The 16,658-nt window shown below is 38.0% G+C and overlaps 1 protein-coding gene across 1 annotated transcript in view; it reads right to left on the bottom strand.

Annotated features, from left to right (window-relative positions):
• The window catches only part of IMPG2 (interphotoreceptor matrix proteoglycan 2), a 76,612-nt gene that overhangs the window by 26,623 nt on the left and 33,331 nt on the right, over positions 1–16,658 (bottom strand). Inside the window, exons 9-10 of the mRNA XM_045785320.2 lie at positions 11,267–11,511; positions 7,358–7,443 (exon numbers count right to left, since the gene is read on the bottom strand). Of these exons, the coding sequence (XP_045641276.2) occupies positions 7,358–7,443; positions 11,267–11,511 (331 nt within the window). The remainder of the gene's footprint in view (positions 1–7,357; positions 7,444–11,266; positions 11,512–16,658) is intronic.

Below are 16,658 nucleotides of genomic sequence, written 5' to 3'. Positions count from 1 at the left end.
GGAATAAGACAAGGGTTCTCACTCTTACTATCTTCTTCAGTATAACACTAGAAGTCCCAGCCAGGGCAATTAGGCAAGAAAAATAAATAAAAGGCATTCAACTCAGAAAGGAAGAGGTAAAATGGTCTGCTCCAGATGGCATGATCCTATGTATTGGGGCACCTGGGTAGCTCAGTTGGTTAAGCATGTGACTCTTGATTTCAGCTTGAGTCATGATCTCAGGGTTGTGAGACTGAGTCCCACAATGGGCTCTGTAGAGATCGAGCCCCACAATGGGCTCTCTACTCAGCGGGGAGTCTGCTTGAGATTCTCTCCCTCTCCTACTGCTCCTCCCCTCACTCTCTAAAATAAATAAATAAATCTTTTTTTAAAACTGTTAGAACTAATCAATGAATTAAAGTTACAGGATACAGCAGGATCAACATACAGACATCAATTACATTTCTGTACATTAACAACAAACTATTTGAAAAAGAAAAATAATCTCTTATATAATAGCATCTAAAACCATAACAACCTTAGGAATAAATTTAATCAGGGAGGTAAAAGATCCATGTAGTGAAAACTATAAGACTTTGATGAAAGACTGAAGATGACACACATAAATGGAAGCATATGCTGTACTTACGGATTGGAAAAATTAATATTGTTAAAATGTCCATACTAGCCAAAGACATCTTCAGATTTCAACGCAATCCCTATTAAAACGCCAATAAAATTTTAGAAAGAGAAAAAACAATCCTAATATTCATAAGGAACTAGACCCTGAATATCCAAAGCAATTCTGAGAAAGAACAAAACCAAAGACTATTACACTTCCTGATTTTAAACTACATTATAAAGCAACTGTATTACAAAGCAATTCAGTGATTTGATTATAGTAATCAAAACAGTAATGTATTGGCATAAAAACAGACACATAGACCAAAGGGACAGAATTTAGAGCCCATAAATAAACCCAAACATATATAGTCAACTAATATTACAAGGGAGCCAACAAAATACCCAATGGGGAAAGGATCATCTCCTCAATAAATGACGTTGGGAAAACTGGATTAATTACATGCAAAAGAATGAAAGTGGACCCCTATCTTACGCCACTCACAAAAATTAATTCAAAATGGAATAAAGACTTAAAAATAAAACCTTAAACTGTAAAACTCATAGAAGAAAACGGGGAAAAAAGTTCCTTGACATTAGTCTTGGAAATGATTTTTGGATATGACATCAAAAGCAAAGGCAACAAAGCAAAAATTAATAAGTGGGACTACATCAAACTGAAATGCTTCTGGACAGCAAAAGAAATAATCAACAAAACGAAAAGGCAGCATGCAGAATCAGAGAAAATACTGGCAAATCATATATCTGATAAGAAGTTAATATCCCAAAAATATTAGGAACTCATACAACTCAATAGTAAAAACAAATAATCTGATTAAAAATGGGAACCATTAGAGACTATGGACTCTGGGAAACAAACTGAGGGCTTCGGGGGAGGGGGGAATGGAATAGGCTGGTGATGGGTATTAAAGAGGGCACGTATTGCATAGTGCACTGGGTGTTATACGCAAGTAACGAATCATGGAACTTTACATCAAAAACTAGGGATGTACTGTATGGTGACTAACATAATATAATAAAAAATATTATTATTAAAAAAACGAAAAAAAATGGGAAGAAGATCTGAATAGATATTTTCCCAAAACGACATACCAATAGCCATAAGTATATAAAAAGATGTTCGAAGATGCTAATCATCAGGGAAATGCAAATCTAAATCACAATAAGATATTACCTCACACCTGCCAGAACTGCTATTATCAAAAAGACAAGAGATAACAGATGTGGCAATGAAGTGGAGAAAAGGAAACCCTGTTCATATTGGTGGGAATATAAACTAGCAGAGTCATTATGGAAAACAATACAGAGGTTCCTCAAAAAATTTTTAAAAAACCACCATATAATTGAGCAATCGAATTTCTGGGTATATACACAAAGGAAATGAAATCAGTGTATCAGATAACTACACCCCTATGTTCCCTCCAGCATTATTCACAGTAGCCAAGATATGGAAACAACCTAAGAGTCTACCAAAGGATGAATGAAGAATAGAAGGTGTGGTGTGTATACATACACACACACACACACACACACACACACACACACACACACGCACACACACAATGGAATACTTGTCAGCCATGAGAAAGAAAGAAATCCTGCTGTTTGTGACAACATAGAAGGATCTTAACGACATTATGCTGAGTGATATGAACTAGACAGAGAAAGACAAATACTGCCTGATGGGACTTATATGTGGAATCTAAAAAAGCTGAACTCTCATAAATAGAGACAAGAATGATGATTTCCAGGGGTGGAGGGCTGGGGAAATCAGAAGATGTTGGTCACAGGTTACAAATGTCCAGTTATAAGATGAGTAAGTTCTGGGGATCTAATGTTAAACATGACTATAATTAACAATATATATTACATGCTTGAAAATTGCTAAGAGAGATCTTAAATGTTTTCACCACAAAAAAAAAAAAAAAGGTAATTATGTGAGGTAACGGAAGTGTTAACTAACCCTACCATGGTAATCATTCCCCAATATGTAAGTGTATCAAATCATCACGTACACCCTAAACTTATATAATGTTATATGTCAATTATATGTCAGTAAACCTGGGAAGAAAAAAAAGAATGGTCCAGATGGAGAGAACAAGAGTTCAATTCCAGATAAATGGAAAGTCAACAAATTGAAGTCCAGAGCGTGAAAGGAAAACAAATTAAGTAAAAATACCAGCTTCTGTCTCGTCTAAAGCTCAGGTGCTTGAAAGACCTTCCTTTGGTTTATAAATCTTATGTTAGGAAAAGAGGTATGATATTGTAATTTATAAAATATATATATATATATATATATAGCTGGTCTTAGTGTCCACAATTCCTGGCTCACAGATCCCAAAACCCTTGGAACTGCCTCAGGGTTGAGAGTTATTAAAGTGTCTTTTGTTATGTTAATGGGGTAATTTTAAGAGGGCACCTATGGATGGGTACTTGTTGTCAATGAAGCCAACCATGTGATTAAGGGGTTAGAACTTTGAGTCCCACCCTGTGACCTTCAGGAAGAGGAGAGGAGCTAAGGGTTGAATCAGTTACCAACGGCTGATGATTTAATTGATCACACCCATCTAATGAAGCCTCCATAAAAACCCAAAAGGATAAGGGTCCAAGGAGCTGGGTTAGAGAACACCTGGAGATCTGAGGAGAGCGGCATACCTGCTGAGGGCTTGAAAGCTCTTGCCCCTTCCCACATACCTTGCCCTATGCATCTCTTCAATCAGGCTGTTCCTGAATTGTATCTTTTTATAACAAATCAGTAATCTAGCTAAGTAAAATGTTTGAGTTCTGTGAGCCATCCTAGCAAATTAACCAAACTTGAGGAAGAAGTCATGGGAACCCATGATATATAGCTGGTTGGTCAGAAGCACAGGTAGCAACATTGGCTTGCAACCGCTGGTGTCTGAAGTGGAAGTGGGGGCGGGGACAGTCTTGTAGAACTGAGCCCTTAACCTGTGGAATATGATGCTAGCTTTGGGTAGATAGTGTCAGAATTGAGTTGAATCCTTGAACATCCAGCTGGTGTCTGGAGAATTATGTGGTGCTATGTGGGAACACTCCCCCTTCACATATTAGAAACTGAGTCTCAGAACCATTTTAGGGGGGTAAGCGTGTGCATGTGTGTGAATAAAACAGAAGTATCAAATTTTAGAATAGGACTCTTGAGTCATGTAGTTTAACCTTGCCTATTAAAGATAAGAAACTGAGTCTCATAGAAGTGAAATGCCCACAGTCACAGAAAATAGAGTAAAAAATCAAAACTACACTCCTGATTTTCTAGAGTTCTCAGTCCCAGTGCTTTGCCCACTATACCAGATTGTTCATTGAGAGATACGTATAAGTATCCATAACCAGATGGCAAAATGATTCCCAGAGGAGAAACTAGAACAGCCTTAGCACTTCGTTCTCACGCAGTCAACTATGTCCACAGGTCTGTAAGGCCCAGGTAAACAGAACAAAGAGAGAGAGAAAGCCCATTTTCTAATATGTAAATATCTGCCATGTTGAATATGGAGGTTGTTTGTATAGACAGAAAAGTTTCTTCCTTTCCCATTTCTTTTTCTAGTATCTAAAACCATACATGCATTCAAGGAAAAGCAAGAACGCCATTTGCTCAATGCCAAGTTTGTTCCTCAAAAAACTAGTTAGGCTGATGACAATCATACCATACCACGGAATTCTTTTTTTTTCCTCTTAATTATCTAAAACCACTTCTAGAGATGTGTTAAAGCCACACATTGATCCAGCTGAGACATATTTATACCCTTGCAAATTCTACATGTGAATTTTTTCAAAATGTCAAGGGAGGGGCACCTGGGTGGCGCAGTCGTTAGGCGTCTGCCTTTGGCTTGGCGTGATCCCGACGTTCTGGGATCGAGCCCCACATCAGGCGTCTCCACTAGGAGCCTGCTTCTTCCTCTCCCACTCCCCCTGCTTGTGTTCCCTCTCTCACTGGGTGTCTCTCTCTGTCAAATAAATAAATAAAATCTTTAAAAAAAAAATGTTAAGGGAAATGTCTTAAGGTCTTTAATCATGCTGAAAAAATTGAGTTTTATTACACAGAACCTATGACCTGACACACGTTAGGAAAACAGCTCAATCCTTAATGAAAAAGAAATCCTCAAACAATATACACAATTTCAGTATATCTGCAAATTAAATGCCTTTTCATTCCATAAAAATTAAAAGTAAAACAATACAGAGTATCTCTGATAAAAGTTCAGTCACAAATAGGCCACATAAAAAGTGAAAGTAAACAACTTTTTTTTTAAGATTTTATTTATTTTGAGAGAGAGATAGCATGAGTAGGGGGAGGGGCAAAGGCCAAGGGAGAGACATAAGCTCAAGCAGACTCCTCCACACTGAGCGCGAGCCTGAGGAAAAGGGCTCCATTTCACAACCCTGAGATCGTGAACCAAGCCTAAATCAAGAGTCAGATGCTTAACCGACTGAGCCACCCACGTGACCCACAATTTAATTTTTTAAATAAGGATGACCATCTACTCCGAATAAGTGCCCCCTAAAAAATGGCATGGCAATGAAGCTTTGTCATACGTTGTGAAAGGTAGAACATCCACATGCCAGTAATAGCACTTCATTTATTTTTATAGGAATAGATGTTCCCATAGTAACATATTCAACTCAAGAATTCTTTTAGTTCAATGTAGTATATTAACTTATACTGGCCCAGTTTCACTTCTGTGAATGCCAACTGAAAAGCTTGCTAATGCTATAGAAAGCATACTGTGCAACATGTGATTTTCCAAGTAAGGATGCCAAAAGCTGTCAAATTCAATATCCCAACATTCCTACCTCTAAAATAATTTCTAAAATTTAAATCTGTAAAAAAATTTTTAAATCTCATTTCTATAAAAGAATAAAATCTTGTTAAGTTTATCCCAAAAGAAGGAAAACCAATAACCATACACTTCTAATTAATCATTCTTTTTTCATGCCTTATTATCTTCCATTAACAATCCCACTGTCTCCTCAAGTTGTTACTTAATGCCCCCACAGTCATCACTATTCAAAAAACTGAGGAGTTGGCTTTAATGCAAATGGAACCACATTACAGGCACCACGTGAGCCCAGTTAGTCGTGCTTATCATCACTAAACGGGCAGCCCTTTCAGCCAAACCCTAACTACTTTCTGCAACAGGGGAACCTAAGGATACCAGATCTTCCCGGTTTTCAAAAGAAGTTGGAAATCTACATTTTCCTGCAAAAATATTCTAATTGTTAAATGTTAGCTTCTTTAAAAATTTGGCCCCAAAGCACATGCCTACAGCTGCATCCAGCTGGCTGGTTTCCAGCTTGCAACCTCCGACGCGTATAGAAATTCCTATCTTTACAACATCATTCTAAATATCTAATATTTGATCACAGTTCTGTGGTTAGAGAAGCCTGAGATGAACAGCATGAGAGGAATGAAGACTAGTGGTGCGATGTTCACAGTGAATCACCATCTTCTGCCATTGCACCCTGAATGGACTTCTATGACAGCACCACCTTATCTGTGTAAAAGTCTGTCTACCAGACTGGAAACTTCTTGAGGGCAAGCCCACACCCTTATTCATCTTAGTTTCCCCAGCACTTGGCTCATGAAAGGCACAAAATAAATATATTTGAATGAATGAATAAGTGAATGAATAAATAAACACCAAATAATGTAATCTCTTGTATCAACCCCCCCCCAACTTTTTTGCCTCCAATATGGAACTCAATGAAAAGAGTATTTCCAACGACACCATATTTCAAAACTGAGCTGCTCTGCAACGGAGTATAAGAAATGGCTGCATATATTAATGGCTAAGTGAATTTGGGGCAGACTTTGTAAATGTTCATTGCAGTATTAAAGTCAAGAAACAAGAATTTCAAAAAGCTTCTATGAGACAGAAAAGTCTCAGGAGAGTAGGAGTAGGGAATGTAGAAGGGAGTCCCCCTACTCTGTGTGATAACAAAACATTCATGGATGCTTTGTAACCAGGTCGTCTCCAGGGGAGCTATGGCTGTAGGTATCACTGTTCTTGTTTCAACTACACTCAAGGAAGCCACTTTCTTTTCTACTAGATGCCTCTCTTTGGGAGAAGTAGCAAGTGGAGGGGTTTGGAGGGGATAGAGGATCACCAGGGGAGTTGGGTGGTAAAAACAAAACGGAACATTCATTCCATGGTGTTTCTGTGCAAATGGGAATGTCTTCAGTCTAGGTTAAAGGAGGCCTGATTTTGAGTCCCTCTCATTTGTCAGCTAGCTGTTATTTTTATTCCTCTTTCTCTCTCAATCCCATACACACACTGCTCTATATGCTTTGGAGTCTAACATTTTTCTTCAGTACAATCCTTGGAATGCAAATCTATACTCTGTACGTATGTACATCAATTTATAGTCTTGGCTATAAAAATTACTTCTGAGTAACTCTTAGAGAACAACTCAGTGGGAACTTATAGCTTAATTATTACCAAACAAGTATAAACCATAAATAAGTTTTATACCACATGTAGAGCTTGGCAATTAACCAGTGCAAACTTCATTTAACCACTGCAGAAGGCTTAAATTTTCTGAACCAATACTTGGGACTCTGGAGCTGACAACGGTGAATAATGTTCCAAGGATGATGTAAGAAAATATTTGAAATAGGAACAGCTCAGGAAATTCATGATGCCAAAGTAAGCAGGTGAGTGTATAAAGAACAGAAGTTTGAGTGCCTGATTCTAGGCATAAAACTTAGAAACATACTTACCAGAATGGATGGGGGGGTGGACTGAAGACTTGAACTTTGGGTGTTCCAAACTAGGTCTTCAGTTTCGGGAAGTAAAACTCCTCTCACTGAAGAAAGAACATTTTTAGTTGAGACGCTATTGTATTTGAGGTTCAGGGACAACTAAAAACAAGGTTGTTCCTTTTTATAGTTTAGATCTTGATACACAGAGAAGAAACTTGCTTAGAAAATGTTTGTTACTTTATTCAGGTATTTTACTTACATTGAGATAGGGAAACTGAAGGACTCCAAAAAAATCTGCTTTTTGCTCTGTTTCCTGCTTCTATTCTTTCTAGGCCTGTACCCTTACCTCATACAGGCCTTATAAAACAAATAGCATATGTCCTCTGTGTAAGGGACAAGAAGTTAATGATTTTTTTTAGAGTCCTCCAGCACAACAGATAACACCTAAGGAAGGGCCATAAGAGAATGACCGGACGAGGCCATCATATGCGTATTCCAGACCACGGGCACTAGACATCTCAATGACAAGATCCCTGGCTCCAAGGAATAAGTAGCTTATGAAGGACGCCTGGACCACTGTCCTTGTTCTAGCTGGCTCCTGGATGCCTGAGAGCACATGTACCACCAGACCACAATCCTCAATAAAAACCCCAGACTCCAAGCAAAGACAAAATTCTCTTCTTTTCTTTCCCAAGTCTCCCAGATACTCTGTCTGTATCTGCTCTGTGTGTGTGTGTATGTATGTGTGTGTGTGTGCGTGTGTGTGTGTATATATATATATATATATATATATATAGAAGATATTCAATAATATAATATTGAAGATATATATATATATAATATATTATATATATATATATATATATATATATATATATATATATATATATATCTTTAATAAACCCTGCTCTCCCTTTCTGCTGGCTTGTGTGTGATTTCTATCCTGCATGTCACCAAGGACCCTCTTGGCTGGTCTTGTAGGTCCCTATCTGGGTCCTCAGACCTGGCCTGCCGGCATCAATATTAACACAATCTGTCTGATTTATAAGACTCCAACATAAAATATTGTCCTCATTATTACATTTAAAACATTACTATATTATTTCTTTTTCTTCTTTCAAGCATTGTTTATTCTTTTCAAGATTCCTATAAAGCAAATCTTTTTAAATTGATTTCATTTTAATAAGGAAGTTAAACTGAAATTCTAACTCATTTGGGTGATGCTAAGAATGGAGAAAATTATGAAAATGGATTTCCTCTTTGGAAGAAAATATCTTTGAAAAATGGGCTAGGACACCAGAGAGTTTACTGCTATACCAATATTAAAAAGCAATAAAGGTAAGACAGTAGATTGTATAACTTAACTCAACAAAGGCTTACTGAATCCTTGCTAGTTACTATAGACTTTGATAATGTTGAGACTATAAACATTAATAAAGCCAAGTTTCTCCTATGCAAGTATTCCCTATGTCAGAGAGATAAACACGAATTATAAAATAATGTGAGGGGCATATATACAATGTATGGGATACAAAGAAGAAATTGATTTTGCCTGAAGGGGAGAGAGAATCTATAAAAGCTAAAGAAAAAAAAAGGGGGGGGGACTGCCACAATTTGATCTGGTGTATGAGCTAAAAATAGAAGCAGAATATCTCTTTATTCACCTGTTACTACTGGCCTGACATAAAGGGATCAATGAGAAGCAAAAAACCCTATTCGATTTAAGTATTTTCCAAAACTCTTTTTCAATTGTGTATACAGTTATCTTTTATGGAAAATAAGCACCATGGATCAAGGATGATCTATCTTCAAGAAATGATGACCAGGTTACCTAGAAAGCTACAGCCATTCAGAATTCTGAGTTGGCATGAAAATAGAAATAGATTTTAGAGACAAAATTTTGTGCAATTGAAACATACATCCAATGAAAGATCAAAGCACCTGAATTTGTTTCTCCTGTATATCCTAAAGCTTTTGCTAAATTTGCTTAGAAATTCTCAGTTGTTAAACTTCTATTTAGGACACCTTCTAGGAGGTAACTCTACAACCAGGTTCTACGTAAAAGGAAGACCTTCCTACACTGTTTGTGGATTTAATTTCCTAAACAATCTCACTTCGCGTGTTGCATACCTTAATCTCCATGTCCTTCTTCAGTACCCTCTTTATTAACCTTGCTGTTTGTACCTTCTGCTCAGTTAAGGTTCCCATCTCCTTCAGGTCATGACTTCCTAGCTCTATTTTTTTCTCGGATCCCAATCCCCAGATTCCTGGGAATTTCTGCCTATTTGCTGTTCCCAGGTAGCCCCCAGCTAGTCTATACTAGCCTTGCCAAAAGGGACTTCAGCAATTTCAGATTATAACAAGCATCTTCTCTTTTCACTATTTTATCTGACTCAGGCATTCTAACAAGATACAACAACGAAAAAGGAGTATATGGGAAAGTAAGCCCAGGATACCTGCACTGCTCCAAAATGCAAATGTGGTTCTCTCCTGTTTTAGAACTGATAGCCTAATACCACTATCATCTATGAGGAAAGAGTTTGCCACTTTAGGAGCACCTCAGGGGCACAGTTGGTTAAGCTTCCAATTCTTGGGTAGTGAATCTCAGTGCAGTGAGATGAGCCCCACACTCAGCAGGGAGTCTGCTTCAGATTCTCTCTCCTCCCCCTTTCCCCTCCCCCCCACTTATGCGCTCTCTCTAAACTAAATAAATAAATCTCTAAAAAAATAAACAAATAGTTTCTCTACTTAAAGTTCTATATAACCCATATGAAGTCCAGGCCACTTTGTGGCTCTGTCTTTGCACACTGTCATTTTAAGGAAACATCAGTCTAGCAGGCCAAAATAATTGAAAAGCAATTTAAAGTTTTAATTCAGCCCTCAAAAAATATCTTCTTTAGGAAGTAAGGAATTATACATAGTAAAATTTCGTTAAAGTTTTTTTTTTCCTCTCTCTTCTCTCTCTCTCGTGTGTATTTGTGTTTATTTACACACACACACGCGCGGCCTAGGTGATAACGGCTTGAAAAGATACAGACCCTTTTCTCTTAGGAAAATGTGGGAACCGAAGAGGCTATACAAATGCATCACTATTAGTATTGTCTCTCTTTCATGAATTGTCCTGTCTGGCAGCTGGTACTTTTCCCATGCTATCATTTCAGTAAAATATAGTCCATGGACATCTTAAAAGTTAAACTACCCATGAGTGAAAAAATCATAAAGAAGTAAACATGAAGGAGTAAGTAATTTAACAGGACACTGTGTCCCTGAAGAGTTAAACTGTTGCAATACCAGTAACCAGATTCTTAGTAAACTCAGTCTTTTAGTCTGAGATTAACTAGGCCACTCTTTAGCCTCTAAATCCAAAGTAGTCAACCCCTCCTTGAAGCTCCCAGATCCACCTGTTGATTTCAGATCATAACTGGATTTCTCCAGCTATCTAAATTCAAACTTAGTACTGGACTCTCTGGGATTCTGCCTATCACCCAGTATCAGTTCTTCTTTGACCAAGATCTTCCCTGAACTTTCCTGAGCTACTCTGTCTTCTGCTCTCTGGGTTTTAAGTCTTTACACCAGTCGATTTGCCTGTGGAGAATTACTGTGTAGGTTGCCCCAGCAGCACTATAACCTGTTCCAATCATACTTGCAGTTTCTATGTCCCTTTTGCTCCCATTTCCCTAAACTATGTCATGCTGTTCTCCACTTTCTCTGACTCTGTGGCCTTTTGTCTGCCAATACTTCTAAGAGGTCCTGATTGATCCATCCCAAACAGCTGCATGGCTAAAGTTCCATTCATACCAGGATGGCTCCTGTTTCATGCAGTCTAGAGAATGCTCAGAACCACAGATATTTAAGGAAATTAGTTTTCACCAGAGTGCATTGGAGAAGAAACTAAGTACAAGGACTTTATGATGGATATCAACTCACCATTGATAAGCTGAAGGGAGTCAGGATCTGGATTCAAAGAGGAGTTCCCCAGCAAAAAATTCTGATGCAGTGTCTCAGCAATATAATCTCTGAAGTTACTAATTGCATAAACAGCAGTGGGTTTATCATCCAGTTCCACAAGACCATGGTTTTCCACCTTGTTGGAATGAAGGCTAATTAGGTCCCAGGTGGTATTGCCGATGGCCTCACCATTGAAGGTAACTGCATAATAAACATCTATGCCACTATGGATGAAAAGAGAGAACAGATTAGGCCCTGCTAAGGAAGCACAAAGAAAGGAGCTTTGAACCCATGGAGTAAAAACACTACACCTGGTTGGGGGTGGGGGTGGAGGTGGATGGGTATCAAAAAGCATGTATTCTATCACCATTCTCTGCAGACTCTGGACAACCTTTTGCCATCCCCTCCTTCTTCCTAGAGAACTTCCTAGAGAACTCTCCTTGAGTTTCTATCCCCAGCTCTAAGAACATGGGAAACGTTCTAAGAAGGCCAACAGAGGCAACTCTGCAGAATAGGTGAGCAGGCTCTTCCCCACCATTCTCACCCATTCTTTCCTCCTCAGAGCCAACAGCTCCTTTCCACTATCAGCCAGCTTCCTTCTTTCCCTATTAGCATTTCTCTTCCCTGATTTAAAAAAACAACGGTGGGTAATCCTCTCATCTCTCTTTCTTACTGTTTTTGGATAGATTACGTACTCCACAACAGGAGGGGGGGTAGTGAAGCAACAAAGAAGCTTAATCACTATGAACTAAACCATAGTTATTGGGAAAGGAAAATATGAAATACTTGGAAATAAAGCAAATTGATGACTTGTGATTTTTTTATATCACAATAGAATATTTTCTAATATGACCGTTATCTAAGTCTCTCAGGAGATGTAATTTTGTTTGATAGTCCAGACAATTTACAGTCCTATAAAGTTTGATACTAAACTGTAATAGAACTATTAAGATGTGGTGATGGGTGGTAGGGAAGGCACGTATTGCATGGTGCACTGGGTGTTATACGCAACTAATGAATCATCAAACTTTACATCAAAAGCCAGGGATGTACTGTATGGTGACTAACATAATATAATAAAAAAATATTTTAAAAAAAAGAACTATTAAATGTGATTGGGTTTTTTTTGGCCTGGTAGCAATGATGACTTCAAAGTTTATGATTTTACTACCCTAAACCTTTCCCAAATTGACTATATAAATTTCTGTTTTTCAAATGCTCTACAAACTACCTTTCATTTTTCCACCGGCTCCTTCATTAATGAGTTCAATAAAATCTTAATGAGCTAACAAATAACTGTCTGAGATTGGGTTTTTTACTATCTACCTTTCCATGTGCAAAAAAAGAGATTTCTTAGAATAAACGGTAGAGTAAAAATACATAAATAGTAGTTGACATGTCATTTGATAGTTTCTTAAATAATCATTTTGGATAAATAAACTAGATTATAAAATTTTTAAGCCAATAAAAATACTCCTTCTAGACTCTAACTCAGATTTTTCTAACAACTAAAAACTAACATTTTAAAAGTGCTTACAATGTGAGGGGTATTTCATATGCTTTATCTCATTTAATTTTCATAATAACTGTGAAGGTTTTATTATCTTCAGATTATTACTGAAGAAACTGAGCTTTAAAGAAATTAGAAGACTTACCTAAAATTTTGAAACTCTAAGTGGTAGAGTCAAGATTCAAACAGAGATCTGCTTGACTCCAGCACCTGAATTCTGAACTACTATGCTATACCCTCAGGAGCTTTAATTAAACTATTATCCAAAAAAGTCATTATGAGGACAGCTTTGCTCTAGTCATCGCTCTGGCTTCCCACCAGTCTATGAGACACAGCCATCTGAAGCAGGACCCCGTAAGTCACACCAAGATCCTTCCAGAGGAAAGGAGAACACTGCTTTCCCAAAGATAAAACACTCAAGACAAGCAATGGAAACAATTTGCCTCCTTCGGACATTCCGTAGTAGCAAAATGACTCCCAAATCAAAGCATACAAATAATTTAAGCACTTCCCTCTCTGAACTTACTTATATACCATTATATATTCTTTAATTACAGCTTTTGTGGTTTTGTAAAAAGATGTTGTTTAAAGTGACTGCCTTTCAGTCTCTCCTTGAGTTTCTATCCCCAGTGTTCAACATGGTACCTGGCAATGGGGGGCACCCAGTGCCTGCTATATAGAAATCTAAACACGTCTGAATATAAAAAGAAAACTACAGTCTAATCAAGGTATTCACATATCTAAACAAAAAGTATCAACATAATGAGAATGATCCCATGGAGTCTAGAAAAAGGGATTAGTCAACAAATTTATTTCACTATTTAGTGGAAATCTTCAGACCAATGTATTGTGACTTCCTTGTAAACATAGCTCCCTAGATGGGAGACAGCCACAACAGGCTAGCACGGCTCAATGATACTGGCCATTAAAATCACCCAACTTCCAGGTACCCAGGTGGCTCAGTCGGTTAAGTGGGTAAGTGTCTGCCTTCTGCTCAGGTCACAATCCCAGGGTGCGGGATCAAGCCCCCGTTCAGCAAGAAGACTGCTTCTCTCTCAAAAATGGGTAAATAAAATCTTAAAAAAAAAAAAAATCACCCAACTTTCTTTCTCTTCTTTCAAGATTGCAAAGGGAACTTTTGATTATAACTCCCTACAGATTTTCCTATGGGGAAAGAATGCATGAGCCAGGCAATGCAATAATTGGTCAGCTGGCAGATCACTTGCTTTAAATAAACCAATTGGCATCCTAGACAATGCATCATATCTTATGTTTTAGTAAGCATGAATTGGTCTTAAGAGACCTGCCCTTCCTGGGAGTACAGGCAGTTCTGGACCTGTCCTGAGCCTGCTCCCTGTAGATTCATACTCTGAACTATAGGGGACACCATGGAAGTGACATCCCTACCTGCCATACAAGTAGCCAAGCCTCTTTGATGTTTTTGTCCTAATCTGAGTAATTTCCATAAGGTTTTCCTCCCAGATCTGATAAGCTACCACTTCTAAGGGGTGGTTTAGGGTGCTTTAAATTAGTAACTGAGTATTTTGACATCCTGATGCTCTACAAAGTGGTAAGACATCAGCTTGTTGTGCAGAAGTTCTTTCAGTCTCTTAATTTTTCATGTCAGAATATATTGATTCATGGGTAATTCCTGATCTTCTTTTGTAAAGAAATAAATCCAGTAAAATAACCAAATGATGGCCCTGAGGTAGAATAAAACAGTAAGAGGGACACCTACTGGTCAGAACTCACCACACACTGTGTGTCCCAAGCATCTAGCACAACAAACACTTTTGAAAATAACAAAAGAACAAATGGTCAATTTTATTCAGTAACGCAGGCAGATAAGACAACTGAATATGTGCCACTTAAATGACAGTATCATACTCCCTATTTAGTCGGAAGAATTTTGTCTCTAAATATGAAAGTCTCAAGTTTTCACCCTAAAGAGCACGCATTATCTTCATACATTTGTGTCTTCTGAGCAATCATTTTTTAAAAGATTGATTGATTGATTGATTTGCGAGAGGGATTGGGAGCACAAGCAGGGGGAGCCGCAGAGGTAGAGGGAGAAGCAGACTCCCTGCTGAGCAGGGAGCCTGATAGGGGGCTGGATCCCACGACCCTGAGATCATGACTAGAGGAAAAGGCAGTTGCTTAACCAACTAAGCCACCAAGGCACCCCATGAATAATCATTTTGGAGATATTACTTCACAGCCACAACCCAACCCTGAGGAAGTGCATGCTGCTTCCAAGCTCAATGAGACAGCCCATGACTACATCTCCAGAAAGGTGAGCTTCTTGGGGTCTTTGTACAACCTATTTCATGTTAAGACAGAAAGGAGTGATAAGGAAAAAATGGAGGAAAAAAGACTGTGCTGCTTAGCTCTTGAGTTCATTCCTATGCTGTGCAGAAAATCAGACAAGGAGAATCAAAGTTTCACTGGGAGCCTACCATGTGCCTTGCATGACTTTTAGATTTCATAGGGAGAAGATCAAGAGAAATGTTCCTGGATCAAGAGATCTGTGCAAATCAAGCAATCTGGGTTAGATTACTGGCCTTATTCTTTACTGACAAAATATAATTTGTCTCCCAACATTTCCCTTGGACACATAAAAATAACACTTCTATTATAGTCTACCTTGTCTAGCAAGGATAAATTCATTAAAGAAGACAGAACACCTCAGAGATATGCTGCAATTCCTTACCATGTTTTTGTCCTAGAGAGAGAACTCAAAGAAATGCTTAAGGTATCAGGAAATCATCTATTCTCGGAGCCGAGAATGTCACTTTGACCCAAAACAGACTGAGTTCTGGCATGGCAGCAGAGAGACGTCTCAGGATGAGGCACAGAATAAAAGAAAGCCAAGAGGCCAAGGAAGTCCATAAGAACCAGAATGTACCTTGGAAGACAAAACGTGATCTGACTGAAGAAAGCTGTGCTGGCTCTCTGCACTTTGCACCTCCAAGTTAACGAGCCACCACTGTATTATCCTCTTTCATCTTCTAAACGAGACTAACACAGCTGCTATAGAAAGGAAAGTTTCTCTTTCTGACAGCTATTTCCAGAAACATCAATCATGTGGAGGTGAAATTGCCCTGATCGGCTGTTTGACATGTGTGGATTTTCAACATAAGAAATAACAGTATCATTTCTCATTAAGATCAACCAAAATAAAGATGTTTCAGAGAAACTCAGACATCCTATAAAACTTGTTCTGTTAGAAAGAAGGCACACACTTACAAAGCCTGGAGCTGAAGTTTTGAAGTATCGCAGGCAGATATATTATTGACTCACTTCAAATGTATAATATACTAACTTAAAATAATGTGTGCACCTGGAGAGGTACAAAGCAAATAGAAAACTTCATATGGATATAAATGCTTATGGAGAGAGAGAAAGAGAGTGGTTATATATTATATAGATGGACTATCTGCGCCACACATTTATCCACAGTTCAGAATACAAGTATACCAAAAAGTTATGAATCAATTCCATCAACGGGCTAATACCTGACAATACTGAACAATTTTGGAAACTGTACCTAGGTTAACAATTCTATCATAAAATCTAATGGATTCATATTGGTCTCTGTGTCCCTCCAGAGGACTTAGCACTCAGTAACTGGATAGCATTCTTTTGGTCATAGGGTTAACATGAGAGTTGGGGTTGTTTCAATATTCTAATCATGCCAAGAGGGCAACAACTAAACAATCAGGCCTTTTGGGTAAGAACTGATCATCAACACATATACCTATAATATATACACACAGAACAGTTTACAAATATTTAGAGTACAGAAACCAAAATTTTGATTACCTTGGTCAAAATATTTGATACCTCCTAGTTTTATAACTT

The sequence above is a fragment of the Ursus americanus genome, chromosome 4, assembly GCF_024610735.1.
Source record: "Ursus americanus isolate L20-20 chromosome 4, mUrsAme1.1.p, whole genome shotgun sequence".
Lineage (NCBI taxonomy): Eukaryota > Metazoa > Chordata > Mammalia > Carnivora > Ursidae > Ursus > Ursus americanus.
The sequence above is the reverse complement of the archived record's forward strand: the minus strand, read 5'-3'. Positions and strand labels throughout refer to the sequence as shown.